Below are 23734 nucleotides of genomic sequence, written 5' to 3' on the forward strand. Positions count from 1 at the left end.
TTGCTGTCTGCTTAATGTGATTCCCTCCCCGACTCGTGCTCTGTACAAACATATACTGTACAGATGACGCCATCCCCCTCTTCTTCTCACTCACACACAAACACCCCTTGCACCCACTTTTTCTCTGGCAGGGCTCCAGAATGGCTGAGTTTGTCTCCTGGGTAAAGGCATCTCTTCAGGTACCTCCATTTGACACTCTTCCATTGAGACTATTCTCAGGAAGAAGGAGGCAACAGCCCATTGAGAACACTCGTCTGGCTTCCAGTGGGTAGTAAGGCAACATTACAGACTCTGAGAACAACTAACAGAGGGAAGAACCCAGTGTGTTAGGGCACTATGGCCTTGAGAGGAAATGGGGGTGTGTGGAGAGCTGAGAACCTACTATTGGTAATGAGCAAAGTTAAAGGGGTCACATACAGTGGTGGGAGCCTGCCAGGCTTTGCCTCTAATCCAGTGCAAGAAGCTCAACAGGTTGGAAGTGTCCAGGAAAAGAGATGGTGAATTCTTAAATCCCAGTTGCCTGGAGTTGTCAAAATGCACCCCTGCACACACACACAGGGAGACTACCTGCAAGAGAGAGCAGCAGATAGTCTTGCTGAAGCATGGACATCAGCCAGCCTGTGTCTTTCCTCCCTGCTGTTATCCAAGCACCTGCCTAACCTTTCCTACTGCCTAGTGTAAACCTAGCCAGGCCAATAACTGTACAGGCACGTGGCTCAGGGTTGTGGGAGATCCATAATAGGACCAGTGCTGGTCTCGTAATGCATTTTCCTGAGAGCTTGTGTCTAGCCTTGAAGTCACAAGTGGGTAGTGGCATCTAGGCAGCTCCATCACTGTTGCTTATCCTAACTCGGGCTTGAGCTATTAAAAAGCTTTTGGCAAGACCATGTCTCCCGGGTTCAGCACTGCATCAGCACCAGGAGCAGGAATGGTTGTGTTGCTCTCAAAGATGGAGACTAGTAACGATAGTGGTGATGGAAGCAGCTCCCATGGCTGGTTACTCCTGATCTCATTGGACAGGGCCTGGCTTGTACTCCAAAGGACTAGGGATAGCAAGCTCTTCCAAGTCAGAAACTGCCGAACTGACAGGCTAATCTGCCTGTGGAACTGGAGGTGTCTTACAAACCCTGCTGTGTTCTGGATTAACAAAGGCCCCTACAACACACTCAGGGGGAAGAGTGAGTAAGAGCACTCGCTAGGTGGAGCCCTGCTGGGGCGAGTAAAGGTCCTAGCCTGCTCCTTTTAGGGACAGGGAAGAGTAAGTGCAGACTTCAGTAGTGCTGTTCAGCAAATGGGACGTCTGTGCTCAAGCCCAAGGAAGCTCTTTAGTCCAAGTCTAATAAAATGTGTGAGGTCAATGAGTGGATTTCACTTCAGCAGATATTAGCTTCAAACATGGATAGAAGTTGGAGTTGGATTTTCTTTACACTATGAAGAACATTGCAGCCTGCATTTCCCGAGCACAGCCCCTGCAGCTAATCCTTCCGTAGAGAAGGAGTGGTTCTAACATATCCCCGGCCAGGGTCAGACGTAAGATACCCTATAGCAATTGTTGCTGGACCAGTCTTAAATTATATAAAACAAATGCAGTAACTGACTAACCCAACGGATGCAGTATTTATGGCACAAGGAGCAGTGAGCTATTTCAGCAAACCCCAACATGATCCACCAACAGGCTCAATTGTTTAATCCAAAGGCCTGTTGGAGGATCCAAGGTGTGAGCATAGAGATCACACCAGCTACACCCCAATGGTCTGAATATTAGAAGGAGGAATGAGAAAAGGAAAGAGATGCTTCCTGCCCCCAGCTGGCTTTCTCTCCTGGGTGGCACCTTCTGGATAATTAGTGATTGTAGATCCCAGGTAGGAAGACTTGTAGTGTGCTCTGAACATGGTTGGGCTTGCTGCTTCTGCTGGCTGCCTGTGTGGGAGGGCTATGGATGGAAAGGTGGTTGCTAAGCCCTGGACATGGAATGGTCTCTCTGTGCTGGTGTTACTTGCACCTGTACTGAGCTCTCTGGAACCTAGCTACTCTTCCCAACTGCCTGTGGAAGTTCCTGGGGGTCTGAGTATCATAGAATATCAGGGTTGGAAGGGACCTCAGGAGGTCATCTAGTCCAACCCCCTGCTCAAAGCAGGACCGATCCCCAATTAAGTCATCCCAGCCAGGGCTTTGTCAAGCCTGACCATAAAAACTTCTAAGGAAGGAGATTCCACCACCTCCCTAGGTAATGCATTCCAGTGTTTCACCACCCTCCTAGTGAAAACATTTTCCTAATATCCAACCTAAATCTCCCCCACTGCAACTTGAGACCATTACTCCTTGTCCTCTCATCCGCTACCCCTGAGGATAGTCTAGATCCATCCTCTTTAGAACCACCTTTCAGGTAGTTGAAAGCAGCTATCAAATCTCCCCTCATTCTTCTCTTCTGTAGACTAAACAATCCCACTTCCCTCAGCCTCTCCTCGTAAGTCATGTGTTCCAGTCCCCTAATTATTTTTGTTGCCCTCCGCTGGACTCTCTCCAATTTTTCTACATCCTTCTTGTAGTGTGGGGCACAAAACTGGACACACTACTCCAGATGAGGCCTCACCAGTGTCGAATAGAGAGGAACGATCACGTCCCTCGATCTGCTGGCAATGCCCCTACATATACATCCCAAAATGCCATTGGCCTTCTTGGCTACAAGGGCACACTATTGACTCATATCCAGCTTATCGTCCACTGTAACCCCTAGGGCCTTTTCTGCAGAACTGCTGCCCAGCCATTCGGTCCCTAGTCTGTAGCGGTGCATTGGATTCTTCTGTCCTAAGTGCAGGACTCTGCACTTGTCCTTGTTGAACCTCATCAGATTTCTTTTGGCCCAAACCTCCAATTTGTCTAGGTCCCTCTGTATCCTATCCCTACCCTCCAGCGTATCTACCACTCCTCCCAGTTTAGTGTCATCTGCAAACTTGCTGAGGGTGCAATCCACACCATCCTCCAGATCATTAATGAAGATATTGAACAAAACCGGCCCCAGGACGGACCCTTGGGGCACTCCGCTTGATACCGGCTGCCAACTAGACATGAAGCCATTGATCACTACCCGTTGAGCCCGACAATCTAACCAGTTTTCTATCCACCTTATAGTGCGTTCATCCAGCCCATACTTCTTTAACTTGCTGGCAAGAATACTGTGGGAGACAGTGTCAAAAGCTTTGCTAAAGTCAAGGAACACCACGTCCACTGCTTTCCCTTCATCCACAGAACCAGTTATCTTGTCATAGAAGGCAATTAGATTAGTCAGGCATGGTGACTTGGTGAATCCATGCTGACTGTTCCTGATCACTTTCCTCTCCTCTAAGTGCTTCAGAATTGATTCCTTGAGGACCTGCTCCATGATTTTTCTGGGGACTGAGGTGAGGCTGACTGGCCTGTAGTTTCCAGGATCCTCCTTCTTCCCTTTTTTAAAGATGGGCACTACATTAGCCTTTTTCCAGTCGTCCGGGACTGCCCCGGATCGCCGTGAGTTTTCAAAGATAATGGCCAATGGCTCTGCAATCACATCCGCCAACTCCTTTAGCACTCTCCGATGCAACGCATCCGGCCCCATGGACTTGTGCACGTCCAGCTTTCCTAAATAGTCCCGAACCACTTCTTTCTCCACAGAGGGCTGGTCACCTCCTCCCCATGCTGTGCTGCCCAGTGCAGTAGTCTGGGAGCTGACCTTGTTCGTGAAGACAGAGGCAAAAAAAGCATTGAGTACATTAGTTTTTTCCATATCCTCTGTCACTAGGTTGCCTCCCTCATTCAGTAAGGGGCCCACACTTTCCTTGACTTTCTTCTTGTTGCCTACATACCTGAAGAAACCCTTCTTGTTACTCTTAACATCTCTTGCTAGCTGCAACTCCAGGTGTGATTTGGCCTTCCTGATTTCACTCCTGCATGCCCGAGCAATATTTTTATACTCCTCCCTGGTCATTTGTCCAATCTTCCACTTCTTGTAAGCTTCTTTTTTGTGTTTAAGATCAGCAAGGATTTCACTGTTAAGCCAAGCTGGTCGCCTGCCATATTTACTATTCTTTCTACACATCAGGATGGTTTGTCCCTGTAACCTCAATAAGGATTCTTTAAAATAAGGCCAGCTCTCCTGGACTCCTTTCCCCCTCATGTTATTCTCCCAGGGGATCTTGCCCATCAGTTCCCTGAGGGAGTCAAAGTCTGCTTTTCTGAAGTCCAGGGTCCGTATTCTGCTGCTTTCCTTTCCTCCTTGTGTCAGGATCCTGAACTCAACCATCTCATGGTCACTGCCTCCCAAGTTCCCATCCACTTTTGCTTCCCCTACTAATTCTTCCCGGTATGTGAGCAGCAGGTCAAGAAGAGCTCTGCCCCTAGTTGGTTCCTCTAGCACTTGCACCAGGAAATTGTCCCCTACATTTTCCAAAAACTTCCTGGATTGCCTGTGAACCGCTGTATTGCTCTCCCAGCAGATATCAGGGTGATTGAAGTCTCCCATGAGAACCAGGGCATGCAGGGAGTAAATGCAGGGACTGGTTTGTGCAGGGCTCATTGTAGAATCAGGGACTAAAACTGCCCCACTCTGGCCCTGGCAGCCACTGAAGCTGAAGGTCGTGTCTCTGGATGGAGGCCCACCCACATCCCTCTGTGGGACAGACACATGGGTATGAACATCTAGGCTTGCTTTAAAGGAGTGAGGTGAGCACCTGCCTCAGCCCCAGGCCTCTGTCACTCTCCTCAGCTGCTCCAGGCATTTGCACTCCCTGCTTTGATTTTACTCCCTGTGTGAAGGGTGATGGGGAGATTATGGGAAGAAGTTATACATGGTGTGATCTGCTGTCACTCCGGCTGGGAAGGGCCTTGATGCTGGAGTAACTAGGCCAGGAATGATAATGGGGAGAGGGCAGAGCCGAGCATAGTGGCTATGACTGACACCCCTCCCCCCAAATTTTTCCCTGAGCTTGTCTCCCCTCTTAGTCCTTCCCTGTGGCTGTGTCATCCCCGTCATTTCCCAAATGCTCCCCTGATTCCCCCTGAGCCTGGGGGTTCCACGTATCGAACTGACACTTATATTGGAACTGCTAACTGCACTCAGTCTTTAACCCCTTATTGCCCAGTGTGGGGCAACCTAACTCTCTTTGAGGTTCTGGGCCTAACTCACTTAGGTCTTGCAATGCTGAGAGGAGCAATAGCTAAATACCTTTAAAAATCTGTGCCACGTTCTCTTCCCTGGACAAGTCAACTAGCAGGAAAGCTATAAATGAACTGAGGAAGTAACTTGTACCAGCTGGGCCGGAGAAAGTGCCCCAGCCTCTTCTGGAGTGGGCAAGGAAGCAAAATAATACAACAGCTATCAGGACTCTCCTCTCTTAGATTGTTTTACAGACAAAAAACCTTCTACACTGAAAATGTTCCCAGGGAAAAGGAGCGTAAAGGCGCTTTTCAGAGAGAACAACTGGAGCACGCTGAGAATATGAAGCATTTTTATTATTTGTATGACCGTAACATTTCAAAGCCAAAATCAGAACTGGAATCCCATCATGCTAGGCACTGTCTTAACACAGAGTAAAAGGCCTGCCCCAAACAGCTCATAATCTGAAACTAGGTTTGCCAGCCCTCCAGGATCGTCCTGGAGTCTCCAGGAACTAAAGATTGTCATGTGATGAGACCTCCAGGAACACATCCAACCAAGATTGGCAACTCTGAAACCCTGTAACTTTTCAGAGGCTCACAGCCCTCACTGAGCAAAGTAGAGAATGCAGCTGTGTGATTGGTCTCCTGAGCTGTCTGTCAAGTGTATCCAGCCCCATGATGACATCATCACAGGAATATAATGGCTGAGGGGGGGTAGATTCTAGTACTGGCAAAGGATTAGTAGTGTGGAAGTTTGGTAAGATGTGTGTTTAACCTCTATGCTATGGCTCTGGTTCCTGGATTCTGTGTGTGTTTAGATGGGGGCTCTTTTCTTACACAGAGTGTGACTCAATGTCTTGCCTGATGGCCAGTAGTGGCTAGGATTGAATGACCAGAAACTCTTAGCTACTTTCAGTGCTTGGTAGCTGTACTTGTGTAAAGCATTTCTAGCTGAGTCTTCTGAGCAAACGGTCCAGGGAAGGAAACTATCTGCCTTCCAGACTGGGAGGCCTTGATTTAATGGTATGTTCTAGGAGGTGGAGGCTTCCCTAGAGAAGAATAGAATATTTAACAAGGAGAATTAAATTAGGGTTTGGACTACAGGAAAACTCTCCACTCACCTCTCTACCTGAGCTAAGCTATGCTTTCCCCACTCAGGAATGGGGATTGGGACTTCTGGCTGTGGTCTGAGTTCTGGCTTGTGCTAATGATCTGCAGCTGGAAACACTTGACTGAGGTGGCTGATTCAGCTGAGACTGGAGTGCTGGGTAACCAATATGTATCTGAAACAGATAATGCAGGAAACACTAAAAGAAAACAGGCCTGGTGCCTTCCATAAGGGAAATGCTTCCTGGCCCTAGCTTTCTAGTTAGTGGTCTCACTCTGGCCTCCAGGGGTGATGGTGTCAATTTACCTGAACTGGAATCTGTTTCTTTACCAGACCAGTCTTTAACTGACAATAGAAAATATTTGTATTTTTACCAGCTAAATTGGCTTTAAAATAACTAGCCTGCCATAGTGGGCATCTCCTATGTAGACTCATAGATATTAAGGTCAGAAGGGACCATTATGATCATCTCCTATGTAATTCAGTATCCAGGGAGACTCCTACACTACTCACTCTAGAGGTCCCTGAAGGCTCCTAGTGGTACCTTCTCAATTCAGTGTTTTGTGTGTGTAGTCAATGGCTACTATCTTCAGCAGGGTAACTTCTGTCAGTGATTGTACTCTGGCACAAATGGAATTAGCCCTGGTATTATCTGGGAAAAGACTAAACTAGGAGGGTGCCTCTGAGCTGTGCAGGTGTCCTGGTGCTCCCCTTGGGAGGGATTGTTGGGTCTAGAAGTCTGAGGAGAAGTTTTGGGAGTGTGTAACACGGATAGACCCTGGTGATGGGCAGGATCAAATCTGGGACCTCTGGAGCTAAATGCCTCAGCCACTCCTGCATGAGCTAAAAGCCGTAAGGCTCTTAGCTAAGATTGTAAAGCCGATGCGTTAATCTCTGTCTCTCTAACTGGTTCTGGTGCCATTCGATGGGACAGAAGAACATACCCAGAAGTTGTGTGGATTACAAGTGCATCCCTGGGCTTGAGGAACTGGCTGTCTCTGAGCCTGCCTTAGATCAAAGGTTTAAGGCCCTGGCCTGTTCTCCGTAGAGAGAGACTTACTACAGGGGGACAACCTGGTCTGGCTCTTAGAGAAAATGGACCGGGAGCAGCTCTCCTGGTGTTCCTAAACAACATTGATTTCATTGTTTCCTACTGTAGCCACTCAATATTCCTTTTTGGGTCTTGCAGGGACATCTCACTCCACCATGTCTGCTCAGGAAAACGAACCACAGGTGGAGATCCAGGCAGAGGAGCCACAGGTGGGTCCCTCCTGGGGAGGCAGGTGTGCTTGGCAGCTGGAAGGGCTGTTCTAGCTCGAATGTCTCCACTGCTGGAGACAGGGACTCGTAACCACAACACTAGCTAATGCTCCAAGTTCTAGTTCTCAGATTGCCGTAGTCACTGCCCACAAGTTCCTCCTGAAGCCAGGAGGAGCACCAGCGCTGGTGACCCTGTGAATGCTGTCTGCATTAGAACACTGACAAATCCCGTTGATTGCAATGCCCAGTGGGGGCACTGTGCTCGACCGAGACATGGTTCCTGATCGGGAGAAACTGCACTTGGAAAGACAAAAGGTCTCTCCATTCCTACTCTCACTGACGGAACGAGATTGTGACACAGTTCTGTTTTGTTGGTGGGCGTACCAGGATGGAAACGGCGTTCCTGAGACCTTGCTGTCTATAGGCAGCTGTTCCAATGGGCCCAGGCTTCTGGGTGTGTAACTAATGTCACAGGCAGGCCACTGAACCCCTGCTGACAGGAACAGGAGACTGCCTAGCTCTGAGGACAGTCTCCTACAGAATCAGTAGCTGCAGAAGGAAAGAGACAGGAGGGGCACCTTGAAAAGCCAGGAGCTCTTCCTCAGCTGACTCCTCTTTCCCTCCCACAGACTGCAGGGGACAGGGTCGCTGGCTTGCCCTTGGTCAGCTCTGCCTGTGAGATGGCCTCTGCCAGCTACGCTGCCACCAAAGAGACCCACCCAGCCATCAAAGCGGTCTGTGAGGTGGCAGAGACTGGGGTGAGGGCCATCACCTCTGCTGCCATCACCGGGGCACAGCCCATCCTGGACCAGCTGGAGCCACAGCGTGAGTAAGGGAAGGGAGGCAGGAAGGCTTCTCTGTGTGTGGCAGGGGAGGTGGGTCTGGGGGCAGGCTCAGTCTACAGTGGCTCTAGGCCCACTACTGAACTCTGCCTCCAACTGGCAGCAAACAGAATCCACAGACTCCCTTCTCCTGCTCCCCTCAACTCAGCCAGCTCCTAAGCATGATCTGGCCAAGGCATTGGCCTTGTGCGGAGTGGCTCTGACGGCTGCAGCAGCTGCTGTTGGGGACTCTTGCTCAGGCACCAGTGGTGAGCTGGGCCAGCCTAGAGGCAGGCAGTGCCCAGCCACAGTCCCTGGTGTGCGTGACTGGCCCAGTACCACACAGCCACATGCACTGTGTATGGCACCTAATGCCATGGAGCACCTATTGCCATGAAACCCTCTAGGAGAAGCTGGGGGTGGATGAACAGATGACTTGCAGCCGGATCTCCTGAGTGGTAAACCTGCACTGACCCAGACTGGCTCCATAGCCTTGGGCAACTTGCCCAACCCCTCTTCCTTGGCTTCCCCATCAGTAACTTGGGGACACGTGCTTAGGAACACCAGTCCTCCAATGTACACGGATTAGCAGTCACACGAGATCTGTGCATGTGAAGGAATTAAGGGAACGAGTTCTGTGGTTGTGTTACAGTTGCAGCAGCCAATGAATATGCCTGTCGGGGTCTGGACAGACTGAAGGAGCAGCTGCCCATCCTGCAGCAGCCGATTGAGAAGGTAACCACACGAGTGTCACGGCTGGTCCTGGAGCAGGATGAGGCTGTGGGCCCTTCACTTCCGCTAGGTGTTCAGTGACCTCTCTTCTGACCCCTCTTCCTCTAGGTGGCTTTGGATGCCACAATGGTGGGTGCCAAGGATGCAGTCTGCAGCACAGTCACTGAGGCCAAGGATGCAGTGACCAGCATGGTGGGCGTGGCCCAAGGGGCTGTCCAGGAGAGCGCGGAGGTGACCAAATCTGTTGTGACCAGCAGCATGAGCACAGTGATGGGCTCCACTATGGGGCAGATGGCTGCGAGTGGCATAGACGCAGCATTGGGGAAATCTGAGCAGCTGGTGGACTACTACCTCCCCATGACAGAGGAGGAGCTCGGTAAGAACCCCTCTGCTGAATACAAACCAATGTGACCCTGGTGTCTTGGGGCTCAGCTTGGACTCAGTGTCCACAGCTGATCTACCAAAAGAGCCACCTCTCCTCTCCTTCGGGCTCCCTTGTAACCAAGCTGGGCTACTAGCCCTTCCTTAGTTCCTTCATGCTGGGCCCTCTGCTAGTCCTGTCTGATGGCTCTGACACTGCTCCCTGTGCAGTTACATACTGCTTTACTGGTCGGTGCTGCAGGGCATCCAAATGAGTCCTGGGAAAGATTGCATCAGTCACAAGCTTTGGGAGGGCTGAAGGCATCCCTGCCTTGTACCACCAGTTGGCAGGGCCAGGATACAAGTAGGTTTTAATTCTTACCAGTACGGCAACTCATGGGAGGGACCCAAAAGTGTGGGGGGAGGGACACGTGACTCCCCCCAAGCAACCCCACCCTGCCTTGTGTGTGGGGGCTCTATAGACCCCAGACAGGAGATGCAACTATGTGAAAGGGCTGGTGGGGGGCCAGCTGGGGGCAGTACAGCCACACCGGAGGAGCTGCCAGTGTTCTGCTTCTTTCGCTACTGCGGTTCCTGAGAGCCCTGCAGATTTCAGTGGCTACCAAACATCATTCCAGTACGTCATACTAGCAACAAATGTCTTAATGGTGTGTCGTACCTGACCTTACTGCCTTACTTGCACCACTGCTGCCAACTGACCCCTTCCCCCTTCCAGCTGAGCTTGCCACAACTCCCGTTGAGGGGCCTGGAGAGGCTCCTGCAGAGCAGCGGAATTACTACGTGCGTCTGGGTTCCCTGTCAAGCACGCTGCGCCAGCGAGCCTACCAGCACGCCCTGGGCAAGATGAGACAAGCCAGGCAGAGCACCCTGGAGGCCCTCTCCCAGCTCCAGCAAATCATGGACCTGGTAGGAACACGACCTCTCTCCCCTGCCCTGTAGCTGCTGTGGGTCACAGTCTGCCATAAATATAAAGGGAAGGGTAAACCCCTTTAAAATCCCTCCTGGCCAGAGGAAAAATGCTCTCACCTATAAAGGGTTAAGAAGCTAAAGGTAACCTTGCTGGCACCTGACCAAAATGACCAATGAGGAGACAAGATACTGTCAAAAGCTGGGAGGAGGGAGAGACACAAAGGGTCTGTGGCTGTCTGTATGCTGCTTTTGCCGGGAACAGAACAGGATTGGAGTCTTAGAACTTCTAGTAAGTAACCTAGCTAGGTATGTGTTAGATTATGATTTCTTTAAATGGCTGAGAAAGGAATTGTGCTGAATAGAATGACTATTTCTGTCTTTTCTGTAACTTAAGGTTTTGCCTAGAGGGATTCTCTATGTTTTGAATCTAATTACCCTGTAAGGTATCTACCATCCTGATTTTCCAGGGGTGATTCCTTTACTTCTATTAAAAGCCTTCTTGTAAGAAAACTGAATGCTTTTTCATTGTTCTAAGATCCAAGGGTTTGGGTCTGAGGTCACCTATGCAAATTGGTGAGGATTTTTACCAAACCTTCCCCAGGAAGTGGGGTGCAAGGGTTGGGAGGATTTTGGGAGGAAAGACGTGTCCAAACTACGTTTCCCAGTAAACCCAGTCAAAGTTTGGTGGTGGCAGTGGAAATTCCAAGGTCAAAGGGTAAAATTAATTTGTACCTTGGGGAAGTTTTAACCTCAGCTGGTAAAAGTAAGCTTAGGAGGTTTTCATGCAGGTCCCCACATCTGTACCCTAGAGCTCAGAGTGGGGGAGGAACCTTGAAACGGTCTCTGCAGCCTCCCATGCTCAGTGCCATTGGCACTGTTTGTTCCTGGGCCCAGCTGTGTCGCTGCAGTAGTGCTCCCTGCCTGCTGCCCACACCTAGCTGTGGGAGAGCTTCCCTGGCCAGCCGCCTCCTGCTCTTCCCAGCTAACTGCCCTCCTCTCCTGCAGATCAAGCAGGCCGTAGATCAGAAGCTTCACAATGGCCAGGACCGCCTGTACCAGATGTGGCTCCAGTTCTGCAGGGGGAAGTTGGAAGGGCAGGAGGAACCAGACTCCGCAAAGGTATTCTCCTCCTTCTTGCCCTCACAGCGTTGTTTCAGTGAACTCCCCCCATCTGTAGGGGAAAGTTGCAGATACTCCAGTCTCTTTGTCCTTCCAGCAGGTTGAAGCTCAGGCTCTAGCCACATCCCAGAGACTCACCCAGCAACTGAAAACCACCTGCCTTGCTCTCCTGGGCAGCATCCAGGGCCTTCCCAGCACTATCCAGGACAAGGCCCAGCAGGTCTCGAGCAGTATAGAAGAGCTCCAGGCCTCCTTCTCTAGTGCTGGCTGTTTCCAGGATCTGTCCAGCAGTGCCCTTGCCCGGAGTCGGGAGATGGTGACCAAGGCCCAGAAGTCCTTGGATGAGCTGCTGGAATACGTGATGCAGAACATTCCCCTGGACTGGATCGTGGGACCCTTCACTCCCGCTGGAGATTCCCCACCATGTCCTGATGAGCTGGTGGAGGAAGGAAAGAAGGTGGAGGTCTGAAGGGTTCCCCCTGCTGCTGGAAGGAATCCAGCTGAATTGCCTGCATAGCTAGTGTGGGGTCTCCTCGCTGAGGCCGCAGTTCTGCTTTGGCAGATGGTGGGCTGATGTCAGCTCTTCCTTCTGCAGAATTAAAGAACCTGAATGTCCTTTCCCAGTCCCGCTTCCCCAGAACCATTTGTTACAGGGTGGCATCACTAGTCATGCAGGACTGCATCCCTTGCAGGGCTAGTCTGCTTCTCTCAGGACATACATACAGCTGTCTTCCTCTGTACATAAGAAGTGCTCCTGAGCTTGATATTTTTCCTAGATATGTAATGTGTAAAACTAGGGTTTAATGTCACAATAAACTTCAACTGCATGCAAATTCCTGTCTGCTTAATGTTATTCCCTCCCTGATTCGTGCCCTGTACAAACATACTGTACAGGTGACCCCATGCCGCTCTTCTTCACACACACACACACTCTCTCTCTCTCTCTCTCTCTCTCTCTTTTTCTCTGGCAGGGTTCCAGAATGGCTGAGCTTGTCTGGTGGGTGAAAGCATCTCTTCAGGTGCCTCCATTTGACACTCTTCCATTGAGACTTTTCTAACGTAGAAGGAGGCAACAGTCCATTCAGAACACTCGTCTGGCTTCCAGTGGGTAGCAAGGCAACATTAGACTCTGAGACCAACTAACAGAGTGAAAGATAGGGCACTATGGCCTTGAGAGGAAATGGGGTGTGTGGAGAGCTGAGAACCTACTACTGGTAATGAGCCAAGTTAAAAGGGTCACATACAGTGGTGGGAGACTGCCGGGCCTTGCTTCTAGTCCAGTGCAAGAAGCTCAACAGGTTGGAAGTGTCTGGAAAAGAGGGTGAATTGACAACTCCAGGCAACTGGGACTTAACAAAACACACACACAGGGAGACTAGCTGCAAGAGAGAGGAGCAGATAGTCTTGCTGAAGCATGGACACTAGCCAGCCTGTGTCCTTCCTCCCATTAGCCAAGCACCCGCCTAACCTTTCCTACTGCTTAGTGTAAACCTAGCCAATAACTGTACAGGCACGTGCCTCTGGGTTGTGGGAGATCGATAATAGGACCAGTGCTGGGCTTGTAATGCATTTTCCTGAGAACTTGTGTCTAGACTTGAAGTCACTCGGGTAGTGTCATCTAGGCAGCTCCATCACTGTTGCTTATCCTAACTCAGGCTTGAGCTATTAAAAAGCTTCAGGTAAGGAAATGTCTCTTGGGTTCAGCATTGCAACAGCACCATGACCAGGAATGGGTGTGTAGCTCTCAAGGATGGAGACTAGTAATCAAAGTGGTGATGTAAGCAGCTCACATGGCTGGTTACTCCCGATCTCATTGGACAGGGGCTGTCTTGTACTCCAGTGGATTGGAGCTACAAAGCTTTTCCTACACTCCTAGGATATGGGGGTTGGAAGGGACCTTAGGAGGTCATCTAGTCCAGCCTCCTGCTCAAAGAATGGCCAATTCCCAACTAAATCATCCCAGCCAGGGCTTTGTCTAGCCTGTCCTTAAAAACTTCAAAGGAAGAAGATTCCACCACCTCCCTAGGTAACGCATTCCTGTGCTTCACCACCCTTCTAGTGAAAAAGTTCTTCCTAATATCCAACCTAAACCTCCTCCACTGCAACTTCAGACCATTACTCCTGGTTCTGTCCTTTGCTACCACTGAGAACAGTCTAGATCTAACCTCTTTGGAAACCTCTTTCAGATAGTTGAAAGCAGCTATCAAATCCCCCCTCATTCTTCTCTTCCGCAGACTAAACAATTCCAGTTCCCTCAGCCTCTCCTCATAAGTCATGTGGTACATTTCCCCCTAATCATTGTTGTTGTCCTCTGCTGGACACATTCCAATCTTTTCACATCCTTTTTGTAGTGTGGGGCCCAAAACTGTGTATAGTAGTCCAGATGAGGCCTCACCAAAGTCAAATGGAGCGGAACAATCATGTCTGTCGATCTGCTGACAATGCCCCTATTTACACAGCCCAAAATGCTATTGGCCATCTTGGCAACAAGGGCACACTGTTGTCTCAATCAAAGTCAGAAACTCCCTAACTGAGAGGCTAATTTGCCTGTGTAACTGGAGGTGTGTTACAAACCCTGCTGTGCTCTGGCTTAACAGAAGCCCCTCCAATGCTAGCTAGGTGGAGCCCTGCTGACATGAGTAAAGGTCCTAGCCTGCTCCTTTTAGGGATATGGAAGAGTAAGTGCAGACTTCAGGAGTGCTGGTCAGCTAATCTGTGTCCTGTGTTCAAGCCCAATGAACCTCTTTCCTCTTTAGTCCAAGTCTAATAAAATGCATGAGGTCAATGAGTGGATTTCACATCAGCAAATATTCGCTTCAAACCTGGATAGAGGTAGGAGCTGGATTTTCTTTACACCGTTGTCAAGGTTCCTCCCCTACTCTGAACTCTAGGGTACAGATGTGGGGACCTGCATGAAAACCTCCTTACTTTTACCAGCTTAGGTTAAAACTTCCTCAAGGTACAAATTAATTTTATCCTTTATCCTTGGAATATCCACTGCCACCACCAAACTCTAACTGGGTTTACTGGGAAACATAGTTTGGACACGTCTTTCCCCCCAAAATCCTCCCAATCCTTGCACCCCACTTCCTGGGAAAGGTTTGGTAAAAATCCTCACCAGTTTGCATAGGTGACCACAGACCCAAACCCTTGGATCTGAGAACAATGAAAAAGCATTCAGTTTTCTTACAAGATGACTTTTAATAGAAGTAAAGGAATCACCCCTGTAAAATCAGGATGGTAGATACCTTACAGGGTAATTAGATTCAAAACATAGAGAATCCCTCTAGGCAAAACCTTAAGTTACAAAAAAGACACACAGACAGAAATAGTCATTCTATTCAGCACAATTCTTTTCTCAGCCATTTAAAGAAATCATAATCTAACACATACCTAGCTAGATTACTTACTAAAAGTTCTAAGACTCCATTCCTGGTCTATCCCCGGCAAAAGCAGCATATAGACAGACACAGACCCTTTGTTTCTCTCCCTCCTCCCAGCTTTTGTCTCCTCATTGGTCATTTTGGTCAGGTGCCAGCAAGGTTACCTTTAGCTTCTTAACCCTTTACAGGTGAGAGGATTTTTCCTCTGGCCAGGAGGGATTTTAAAGGGGTTTACCCTTCCCTTTAGATTTATGACAACCGTGAAGAACATTGCAGCCTACATTTCCCAAGCACAGCCCCTACCGCTAATCTTTCCGTAGAGAAGGTGCGGTTTAGGCACATCCCCAAGCCAGTGTCAGACCTAAGAAACCCCAATGAAAATGTTGCTGGGCCAGTCTCAAGTTATACAAAGAAAATGCCGTAACTGACTAACCCACCGCATGCAGTGTTTATGGCACAAGGAGCAGTGTGTTATTTCAGCAAACCCCAAACCAACGGGCTGGAGTGTTTAATCCAAAGGCCTGTTGGAGAATCCAAGGTGTGAGCAAAGAGATCACACCAGCTACAACCCCAATGGTCTGAATATTAGAAGGAGGAATGGGAAAAGGAAAGAGATGCTTCCTGCCCCTGGCTGGCTTTTTCTCCTGGGTGGCACCCTCTGGATAATTAGTGATTGTAGCTGTAGGTCCCAAGTAGGAAAACTTGTAGTGTGCTCTGAACATGGTTGGGCTTGCTTCTTCTGCTGGCTGCGTATGTGGGAGGGCTATGGATGGGAAGGTGGTTGCTAAGCCCTGAGCATGCAATGGTCTCTCTGTGCTGGTGATACTTGGAGCTGTGCAGAGCTCTCTGGAACTCAGCTACTCTTCCCAACTGCCTGTTGAAGTTACTGGGGTCTGAGTAGATGCAGGGCCTGGTTTGTGCAGGGCTCATTGTAGAATCAGGGCCTAACACTGCCCCACTCTGGCCCTTGCAGCCATTGAAGCTGAAGGTCATGAGTCTCTGGATGGAGGCTCACTCACATCCCTCTGTGGGACAGACACATGGGTATGAACATCTAGGCTTGCTTTAAAGGAGTGAGGTGAGCACCTGCATTAGCCCCAGGCCTCTGTCACTCTCCTCAGCTGCTCCAGGCATTTGCACTCCCTGCTTTGATTTTACTCCCTGTGTGAAGGGTGATGGGGAGGTTATGGGACAAAGTTATGCCTGGTGTGATCTGCTGTCACTCCAGCTGGGAAGGGCCCTGGCACTAGAGTAACTAGGCCAGGGATGATAATGGGGAGGGAACAGAGTCGAGCATAGTGGCTATAACTAACCCCCCCCCCCCTAAAACTTTTCCCTGAGCTTGTCTCCCCACTTAGTCCTTCCCTGTGGCTGTGTCATCCCCGTCATTTCCCAAATGCTCCCCTGATACTCCCTGAGTCTGGGGATTCCACGTATCGAACTGACACTTATATTGGAACTGCTAACTGCACTCAGTCTTTAACCCCTTATTGCCCAGTGTGGGGCAGCCTAACTCTCTTTGCGGTTCTGGGCCTAAGTCACTTAGGCCTTGCAATGCTGAGAGGAGCAATAGCTAAATACCTTTAAAAATCTGTGCCATGTTCTCTTCCCTGGACAAGTCAACCAACAGGAAAGCTATAAATGAACTGAGGAAGTATCTTGTGCCAGCTGGGCCAGAATAACTTCCCCAGCCTCTTCTGGAGTGGGCATGAAAGGAAAATAATACAACAGCTACCAGCACTCTCCTCTCTTAGATGGTTTTACAGACAAAAATCTTCTACACTGAAAATGTTCCCAGGGAAAAGGAGCGTAAAGGCGCTCTTCAGAGAGAACAACTGGAGCACGCTGAGAATATGAAGCATTCTTATTATTTCTATGACCGTAGCATTTCGAAGCCAAAATCAGAACTGGAATCCCATCGTGCTAGGTACTGCCTTAACACAGAGTAAAAGGCCTGCCCCAAACAGCTCACAATCTGAAACTAGGTTTGCCAGCCCTCCAGGATTGTCCTGAAGTCTCCAGGAAATTAAAGATTGTCATGTGATGAGACCTCCAGGAACACATCCAACCAAGATTGGCAACTCTGAAACCCTGTAACTTTTCAGAGGCTCACAGCCCTCACTGAGGAAGTAGAGAATGCAGCTGTGTGATTGGTCTCCTGAGCTGTCTGTCAAGTGTGTCCAGCCCCATGATGACATCATCACAGGAATATAATGGCTGAGAGCTGGGGGAGGTCTGAGTATTGGTGAAGGATTAGTAGTGTAGAAGTTTGGTAAGATGTGTGGTTAACCTTTGTGTTATGTCTCTGGTTCCTAGGTTCTGCATGTGCTTAGATGGGTGCTCTTTTCTTATACACAGTGTGACCCAATGCCTTGCCTGATGGCCAGTCGTGGCAGGGATTGAATGATCAGAAACTCTTAGCTACTTTCAGTTCTTGGTAGCTGTACTTGTGTAAAGCATTTTGAGTTGAGTCTTCTGAGCAAACAGTCCAGGGAAGGAAACTATCTGCCCTCCAAACTGGGAGGCCTGTATTAATGGTATGTTCTAGGAGATGGAGGCTTCCCTAGAGGAAAATAGACTATTTAACAAGGAGAACTAAATTAGAGCCTCGACTATGGGGAAAAACTCTCTACTCACCTCTCTATATGAGCTAAGTTATGCTGTTCCCACTCAGGGATGGGGATTGGGATTTCTGGCTGTGGTCGGAATTCTGGCTTGTCCTAATGATCTATAGGTGGAAACATTTGACTGAGGTGGCTGATCCAGCACTCCAGTCTCAGCTGAGTAACCAATATATACTTGAAACAGATAATGCAGGAAACACTAAAGGAAAGCAGGCCTGGTGCCTTCCTTTAAAGGCCCTAGCTTTCTAGTTAGTGGTCCCACTCTCGCCTCTCAGGGTGAAGGTGTCAATTTACCTGAACTGGAATCTGTTTCTTTACCAGACCAGTCTTTAACTGACAATAGAAAATATTTGTGTTTTTACCAGCTAAATCGGCTTTAAAATAACCAGCCTGCCATAGTGGGCATCTCCTACGTAGACTCATAGATATTAAGGTCAGAAGGGACCATTATGATCATCTCCTATGTAATTCAGTATCCAGGGAGACTCCGACACTACTCACTCTAGAGGTCCCTGAAGGCTCCCCAGTGGTACCTTCTCAATTCAGTGTTCTGTGTGTGTAGTCAATGTCTTCTACCTTCAGCAGGATAACTTCTGTCAGTGATTGTACTCTGGGATAAATGGAATTAGCCCCGGTACTATCTGGGAAAAGACTAAACTAGGAGGGTGCCTCTGATGAGCTGTGCAGGTGTCCTGGTGCTCTCTTTGGGAGGCGTTGTTGGGTCTAGAAGTCTAAGGAGAAGCTCTGGGAGTGTGTAACACCGACAGACCCTGGTGATGGGCAGGATCAAAACTGGGACCTCTGGATCTAAATGCATAAGCCTCTACTGCATGAGCTAAAAGCCATAAGGCTCTTGGCTAAGACTGTAGAGCGGATGCGTTAATCTCTGTCTCTCTAACTGGTCCTGGTGCCACGAGATGGGACAGAAGAACACACCCACAAGGTGTGTGGATTACAAGTGCATCCCTGGGCTTGAGGAACTGGCTGTCTCTAAGCCTGCCTTAGATCAAAGGTTTAAGGCCCTGGTCTGTTCTCTGTACAGAGAGACTTACTACAGGGGGACAACCTGGTCTGGCTCTTAGACAAAACAGACCGGGAGCAGCTCTCCTGGTGTTCCTACACAACATGGATTTCATTGTTTCCTGCTGTAGCCACTCAATATTCCTTTTTGGGTCTTGCAGGGACATCTCACTCCACCATGTCTGCTAAGGAAAATGAACCACAGGTGGAGATCTAGGTAGAGGAGCAACAGGTGGGTCCCTCCTGGGGAGGAAGGTGTGCTTAGCAGCTGGAAGGGCTGTTCTAGCTTGAGGGTCTCCACTGCTTGAGACAGGGACTTGGAGCATTAGCTAGTGTTGTGGTTACAAGTTCTAGTTCTCAGAGTGCCGTAGTCACTCCCCACAAGTGCCTCCTGAATCCGGGAGGAGCACTGGTGACCCTGTGAATGCTGTCTGCACTAGAACACCGGGAAATCCCGTTGATTGCAATGCCCAGTGGGGGCATTGTACCGGGTGCTGGACCGAGACATGGTTCCTGATCTAGAGAGACTGCACTTGGAAAGACAAAAGGTCTCTCCATTCCTGTTCTCGCTGACGGAACGAGATCGTGACACAGTTCTGTTTTGTTGGTGGGCGTGCCAGGATGGAAACAGCATTCCTGAGACCTTGCTGAATATTGGCAGCTGTTCCAATGGGACCAGGCTTCTGGGTCTGTAACTCATGTCACAGGCAGGCCACTAAAACCCAGCTGAAAGGAACAGGAGACTGTCCTCAGAGCTGGACAGTCTCCTACAGAATCAGTAGTTACAGAGGGAAAGACAGGAGGGGCACCTTGAGAAGCCAGGAGCTCTTCCCCAGCTGACTCCTCTCTACTTCCCGCAGACTGCAGTGGACAGGGTGGCTGGTCTGCCCTTGGTCAGCTCTGCCTGTGAGATGGCCTCTGCCAGCTACGCTGCCACCAAAGAGACGCACCCAGCCATCAAAGCAGTCTGTGAGGTAGCAGAGACTGGGGTGAGGGCCATCACCTCTGCTGCCATCACCGGGGCACAGCCCATCCTGGCCCAGCTGGAGCCACAGCGTGAGTAAGGGAAGGGAGGCAGGAACACTCCTGTGTGTGTGGAGGGGGAGGTGGGTCTGGGGGCAGGCTCAGCCTACAGTGGCTCTAGGCCCACTACTGAATTCAGCCTCCAACTGGCAGCAAACAGAATCCACGGACTCCCTTCTCCTGCTCCCCTGAACTCGGCTAGCTCCTAGACGTGATCTGGCCAAGGCATTGGCCTTTTGCGGAGCGGCTCTGATGACTGCAGCAGCTGCTGTTGGGGACTCTTGCTCAGGTACTAGTGCTGAGCTGGGCCAGCCTAGAGGCAGGCAGTGCCCAGCCACAATCCCTGGTGTGCGTGGCTGGCCCAGTTCCACACAGCCACATACACTGTTTATGGCACCTAATGCCATAGAGCAATACCTGCTAGAGGGCACAGAAAGCAGCTCCAATGCTAGAAGGGTCTGAGCCCATTGCAGGCACTGGAGACTCCTGAAACCCTCTAGGAGAAGCTGGGGGATGATGAACAGATGACTGGCAGCGGGATCTCCTGAGTGCTAAACCTGGCTCTGAAACAGACTGGCTCCATAGCCTTGGGCAACTTGCCCAACCCCTCTTCCCAGGTTACTGATGGGAAAGCCAGGGGACACTTGCTTAGGAACACCAGTCCTCCAATGTACACGGATTAGCAGCCCCACGAGATCTGTGCACATGAAGGAATTAAGGGAACGAGTTCTGTGGTGGTTACAGTTGCAGCAGCCAATGAATATGCCTGTCGGGGTCTGGACAGACCGGAGGAGCAGCTGCCCATCCCGCAGCAGCCGATGGAGAAGGTAACCACACGAGTGTCACGGCTGGTCCTGGAGCAGGATGAGGCTGTGGGCCCTTCACTTCCGCTAGGTGTTCCGTGACCTCTCTTCTGACCCCTTTTCCTCTAGGTGGCTTTGGATGCCCAAGACCTTGTGCAGTGCCACAATGGTGGGTGCCAAGGATGCAGTCTGCAGCACGGTCACTGAGGCCAAGGATGCAGTGACCAGCATGGTGGGCGTTGCCCAAGGGGCTGTCAAGGAGAGCGTGGAGGTGACCAAATCCGCTGTGACCAGCAGCATGAGCAGAGTGATGGGCTCCAGCATGGGGCAGATGGCTGCGAGTGGCATAGAGACAGCACTGGGGAAATCTGAGCAGCTGGTGGACCACTACCTCCCCATGACCAAGGAGGAGCTCGGTAAGAACCCCTCTGCTGAATACAAACCAATGTGACCCTGGTGTCTTCGGGCGCGGCTTGGACTCACAGCTGTTCAGTGCTCACAGCTGATCTGCCAAAAGAGCCACCTCTCCTTCAGGCTAGCTTTCAACCTAGCTTGGCTACTAGCGCTCCCTTAGTTCCTTCATGCTGGGCCCTCTGCTCGCCCTGTCTGATGGCTCTGACGCTGCTCCCTGTGCTGCTACCCGCTGCCTTACTGGTCGGTGCTGCAGGGCATCCAAAAGTGCCCTGGGGAAGATTCCATCGGTCACAAGCTTTGGGAGGGCTGAACGCATACCTGCTTTGTATCCTGGCCCTGCCAACCGGTGGTGCAAGTAGATTTTAACTCTTACCAATATGGCGACTCATGGGAGGGATCCAAAAGGGCAGGGGGGGCACGTGACTCCCCCCAAACAACTGCACCCTGCCTTGTGCAGGGGGGCTGTACAGACCCCAGACAGGAGATGGAACTGCGTGGAAGGGCTGGTGGGGGGCCAGTTGGGGGCAGTACAGCCACACTGGAGGAGGTGCCTGCGTTCTGCTCCTTTCGCTGCTGCAGTTCCTGAGAGCTCTGCAGTTTTCAGTGGACACCAAATGTCATTCCAGTACGTCATACCAGCAACAAATGTCTTAATGGTGCAGCGTACCTGACCTTACTGGCTTGCTTGCATCACTGCTGCCAACTGACCCCTTCCCCCTTCCAGCTGAGCTTGCCACAACTCCCCTTGAGGGGCCTGGAGAGGCTCCCGCAGAGCAGCGGAGTTACTACGTGCGTCTGGGTTCCCTGTCGAGCACGCTGCGCCAGCGAGCCTACCAGCACGCCCTGGGCAAGATGAGACAAGCCAGGCAGCGCACCCTGGAGGCCCTCTCCCAGCTCCAGCAAATCATTGACCTGGTAGGAACACAACCCTCTCCCCTGCCCTGTAGCTGCTGTGGGTCACGGTCTCTGCAGCCTCCCATGCTCAGAGCCATTGGCACTGTTTGTTTCTGGGCCCAGCTGTGTTGCTGCAGTAGTGCTGCCTGCCTGCTGCCCACACCTAGCTGTGGGAGAGCTTCCCTGGCCAGCCGCCTCCTGCTCTTCCCAGCTAACTGCCCACTCCTCCTGCAGATCAAGCAGGCCGTAGATCAGAAGCTTCACAATGGCCAGGACTGTCTGTACCAGATGTGGCTCCAGTGCTGCAGGGGGAAGTTGGAAGGGCAGGAGGAACCAGACTCCGCAAAGGTATTCTCCTCCTTCTTGCCCTCACAGCCTTGCTGCAGTGAACTCCCCCCATCTGCAGGGGAAACTTGCAGATACTCCAGTCTCTTTCTCCTTCCAGCAGGTTGAAGCTCAGGCTCTAGCCATGTCCCAGAGCCTCACCCAGCAACTGAAAACCACCTGCCTTACTCTCCTGGGCAGCATCCAGGGCCTTCCCAGCACTATCCAGGACAAGGCCCAGCAGGTCTCAAGCAGTATACAAGAGCTCCAGGCCTCCTTCTCCAGTGCTGGCTGTTTCCAGGATCTGTCCAGCAGTGCCCTTGCCCGGAGTCGGGAGATGGTGACCAAGGTCCAGGAGTCCCTGGATGAGCTGCTGGACTACATGACGCAGAACATTCCCCTGGACTGGATCGTGGGACCCTTCACTCCCGCTGGAGACTCCCCACCGTGTCCTGATGAGCTGGTGAAGGAAGGAAAGAAGGTGGAGGCCTGAAGGGTTCCCCCTGCTGCTGGAAGGAATCCAGCTGAATTGCCTGCCTAGCTAGTGTGTGGTCTCCTTGCTGAGGCCACAGTTCTGCTTTGGCAGATGGTGGACTGAGGTCAGCTCTTCCTTCTGCAGAATTACAGAACGTGAATGTCATTTCCCAGGCACACTTCCCCAGAACCGTGTATTACCAGTTACAGGGTGGCATCACTAGTCATGCAGGACTGCCTCCCTTGCAGGGCTAGTCTGCTTCTCTCAGGACATGGATTGTAACTGACATACAGCTGTCTTCCTCTGTACATAGGAAGTGCTCCTCAGCTTGATATTTTTCCTAGCATTGTAATGTGTAAAACTAGGATTTAATGTCACAATAGACCTCAACTGCATTCAAATTCCTGTCTGCTTAATGTGATTCCCTCCCTGCCTTGTACTCTGTACAAACATATATTGTACAGGTGACCCCATCCCCCTCTTCTTCACACACCCCCTTTTTCTCTGGCAGGGCTCCAGAATGGCTGAGTTCATCTCCTGGGTGAAGGCATCTCTTAGGTGCCTCCATTTGACACTCTTCTACATGAGAAAAGTCTCAATGGAAGGAGGCAGCAGCCCATTGAGAACACTCATTTGGCTTCCAGGGGGTAGCAAGGCAACATTAGACTCTGAGACCAACTAACAGAGGGAAAGACCCAGGTTGTTGAGATAGGGCACTGTGGCCTTGAGAGGAAATGGGGTGTGTGGAGAACTGAGAACCTACTACTGGTAATGAGCAAGTAAAGGTCATAAAAGTGGTGGGAGACTGCTGGGCCTTGCTTCTAGTCCAGTGCAAGAAGCTCAAGAGGTTGGAAGTGTCTAGGAAAAGAGATGGTGAATTGGCAACTGGGATTTAACAAAACACACATAGGGAGACTACCTGCAAGAGAGCAGCAGATAGTCTTGCTGAAGCATGGACATCAGCCAGCCTGCATCCTTCCTGCTGTTAGCCAAGCACCAGCCTAACCTTTCTTACTACTTAGTGTAAATCTAGCCAGGCCAATAACACTACAGGCCCGTGGCTCAGGGTTGTGGGAGATCGATAATAGGACCAATGCTGGGCTTGTAATGCATTTTCCTGAGAGCTTGTGTCTGTGCTTGAATTCACAAGTGGGTAGTGTCATCTAGGCAGCTCCATCACTGTTGCTTATCCCAACTCGGGCTTGAGCTATTAATAAGCTTCAGGCAAAGAAAGGTCTCTCGGGTTCAGCACTGCAACAGCACCATGAGTAGGAATGCGTGTGTTGCTCTCAAAGATGGAAACTAGTAACA

At 50.6% G+C, this 23734-nt stretch overlaps 1 protein-coding gene across 1 annotated transcript; it reads left to right on the plus strand.

The window, feature by feature from the left end:
• The first annotated feature begins 5873 nt into the window (after window positions 1–5873).
• LOC102948081 (perilipin-3-like) lies at window positions 5874–22824 on the plus strand. The gene is given in 9 exon segments (XM_043547497.1): window positions 5874–5890; window positions 7431–7501; window positions 19351–19546; window positions 20258–20340; window positions 20446–20475; window positions 20477–20732; window positions 21455–21645; window positions 21859–21972; window positions 22073–22824. Coding segments are annotated over 8 exon segments (1293 nt in total). The 5' UTR covers window positions 5874–5890; window positions 7431–7447; the 3' UTR covers window positions 22442–22824.
• Window positions 22825–23734: the final 910 nt, after the last annotated feature.

Source organism: Chelonia mydas, chromosome 5 (genome assembly GCF_015237465.2).
Source record: "Chelonia mydas isolate rCheMyd1 chromosome 5, rCheMyd1.pri.v2, whole genome shotgun sequence".
NCBI classification, from domain to species: domain Eukaryota; kingdom Metazoa; phylum Chordata; order Testudines; family Cheloniidae; genus Chelonia; species Chelonia mydas.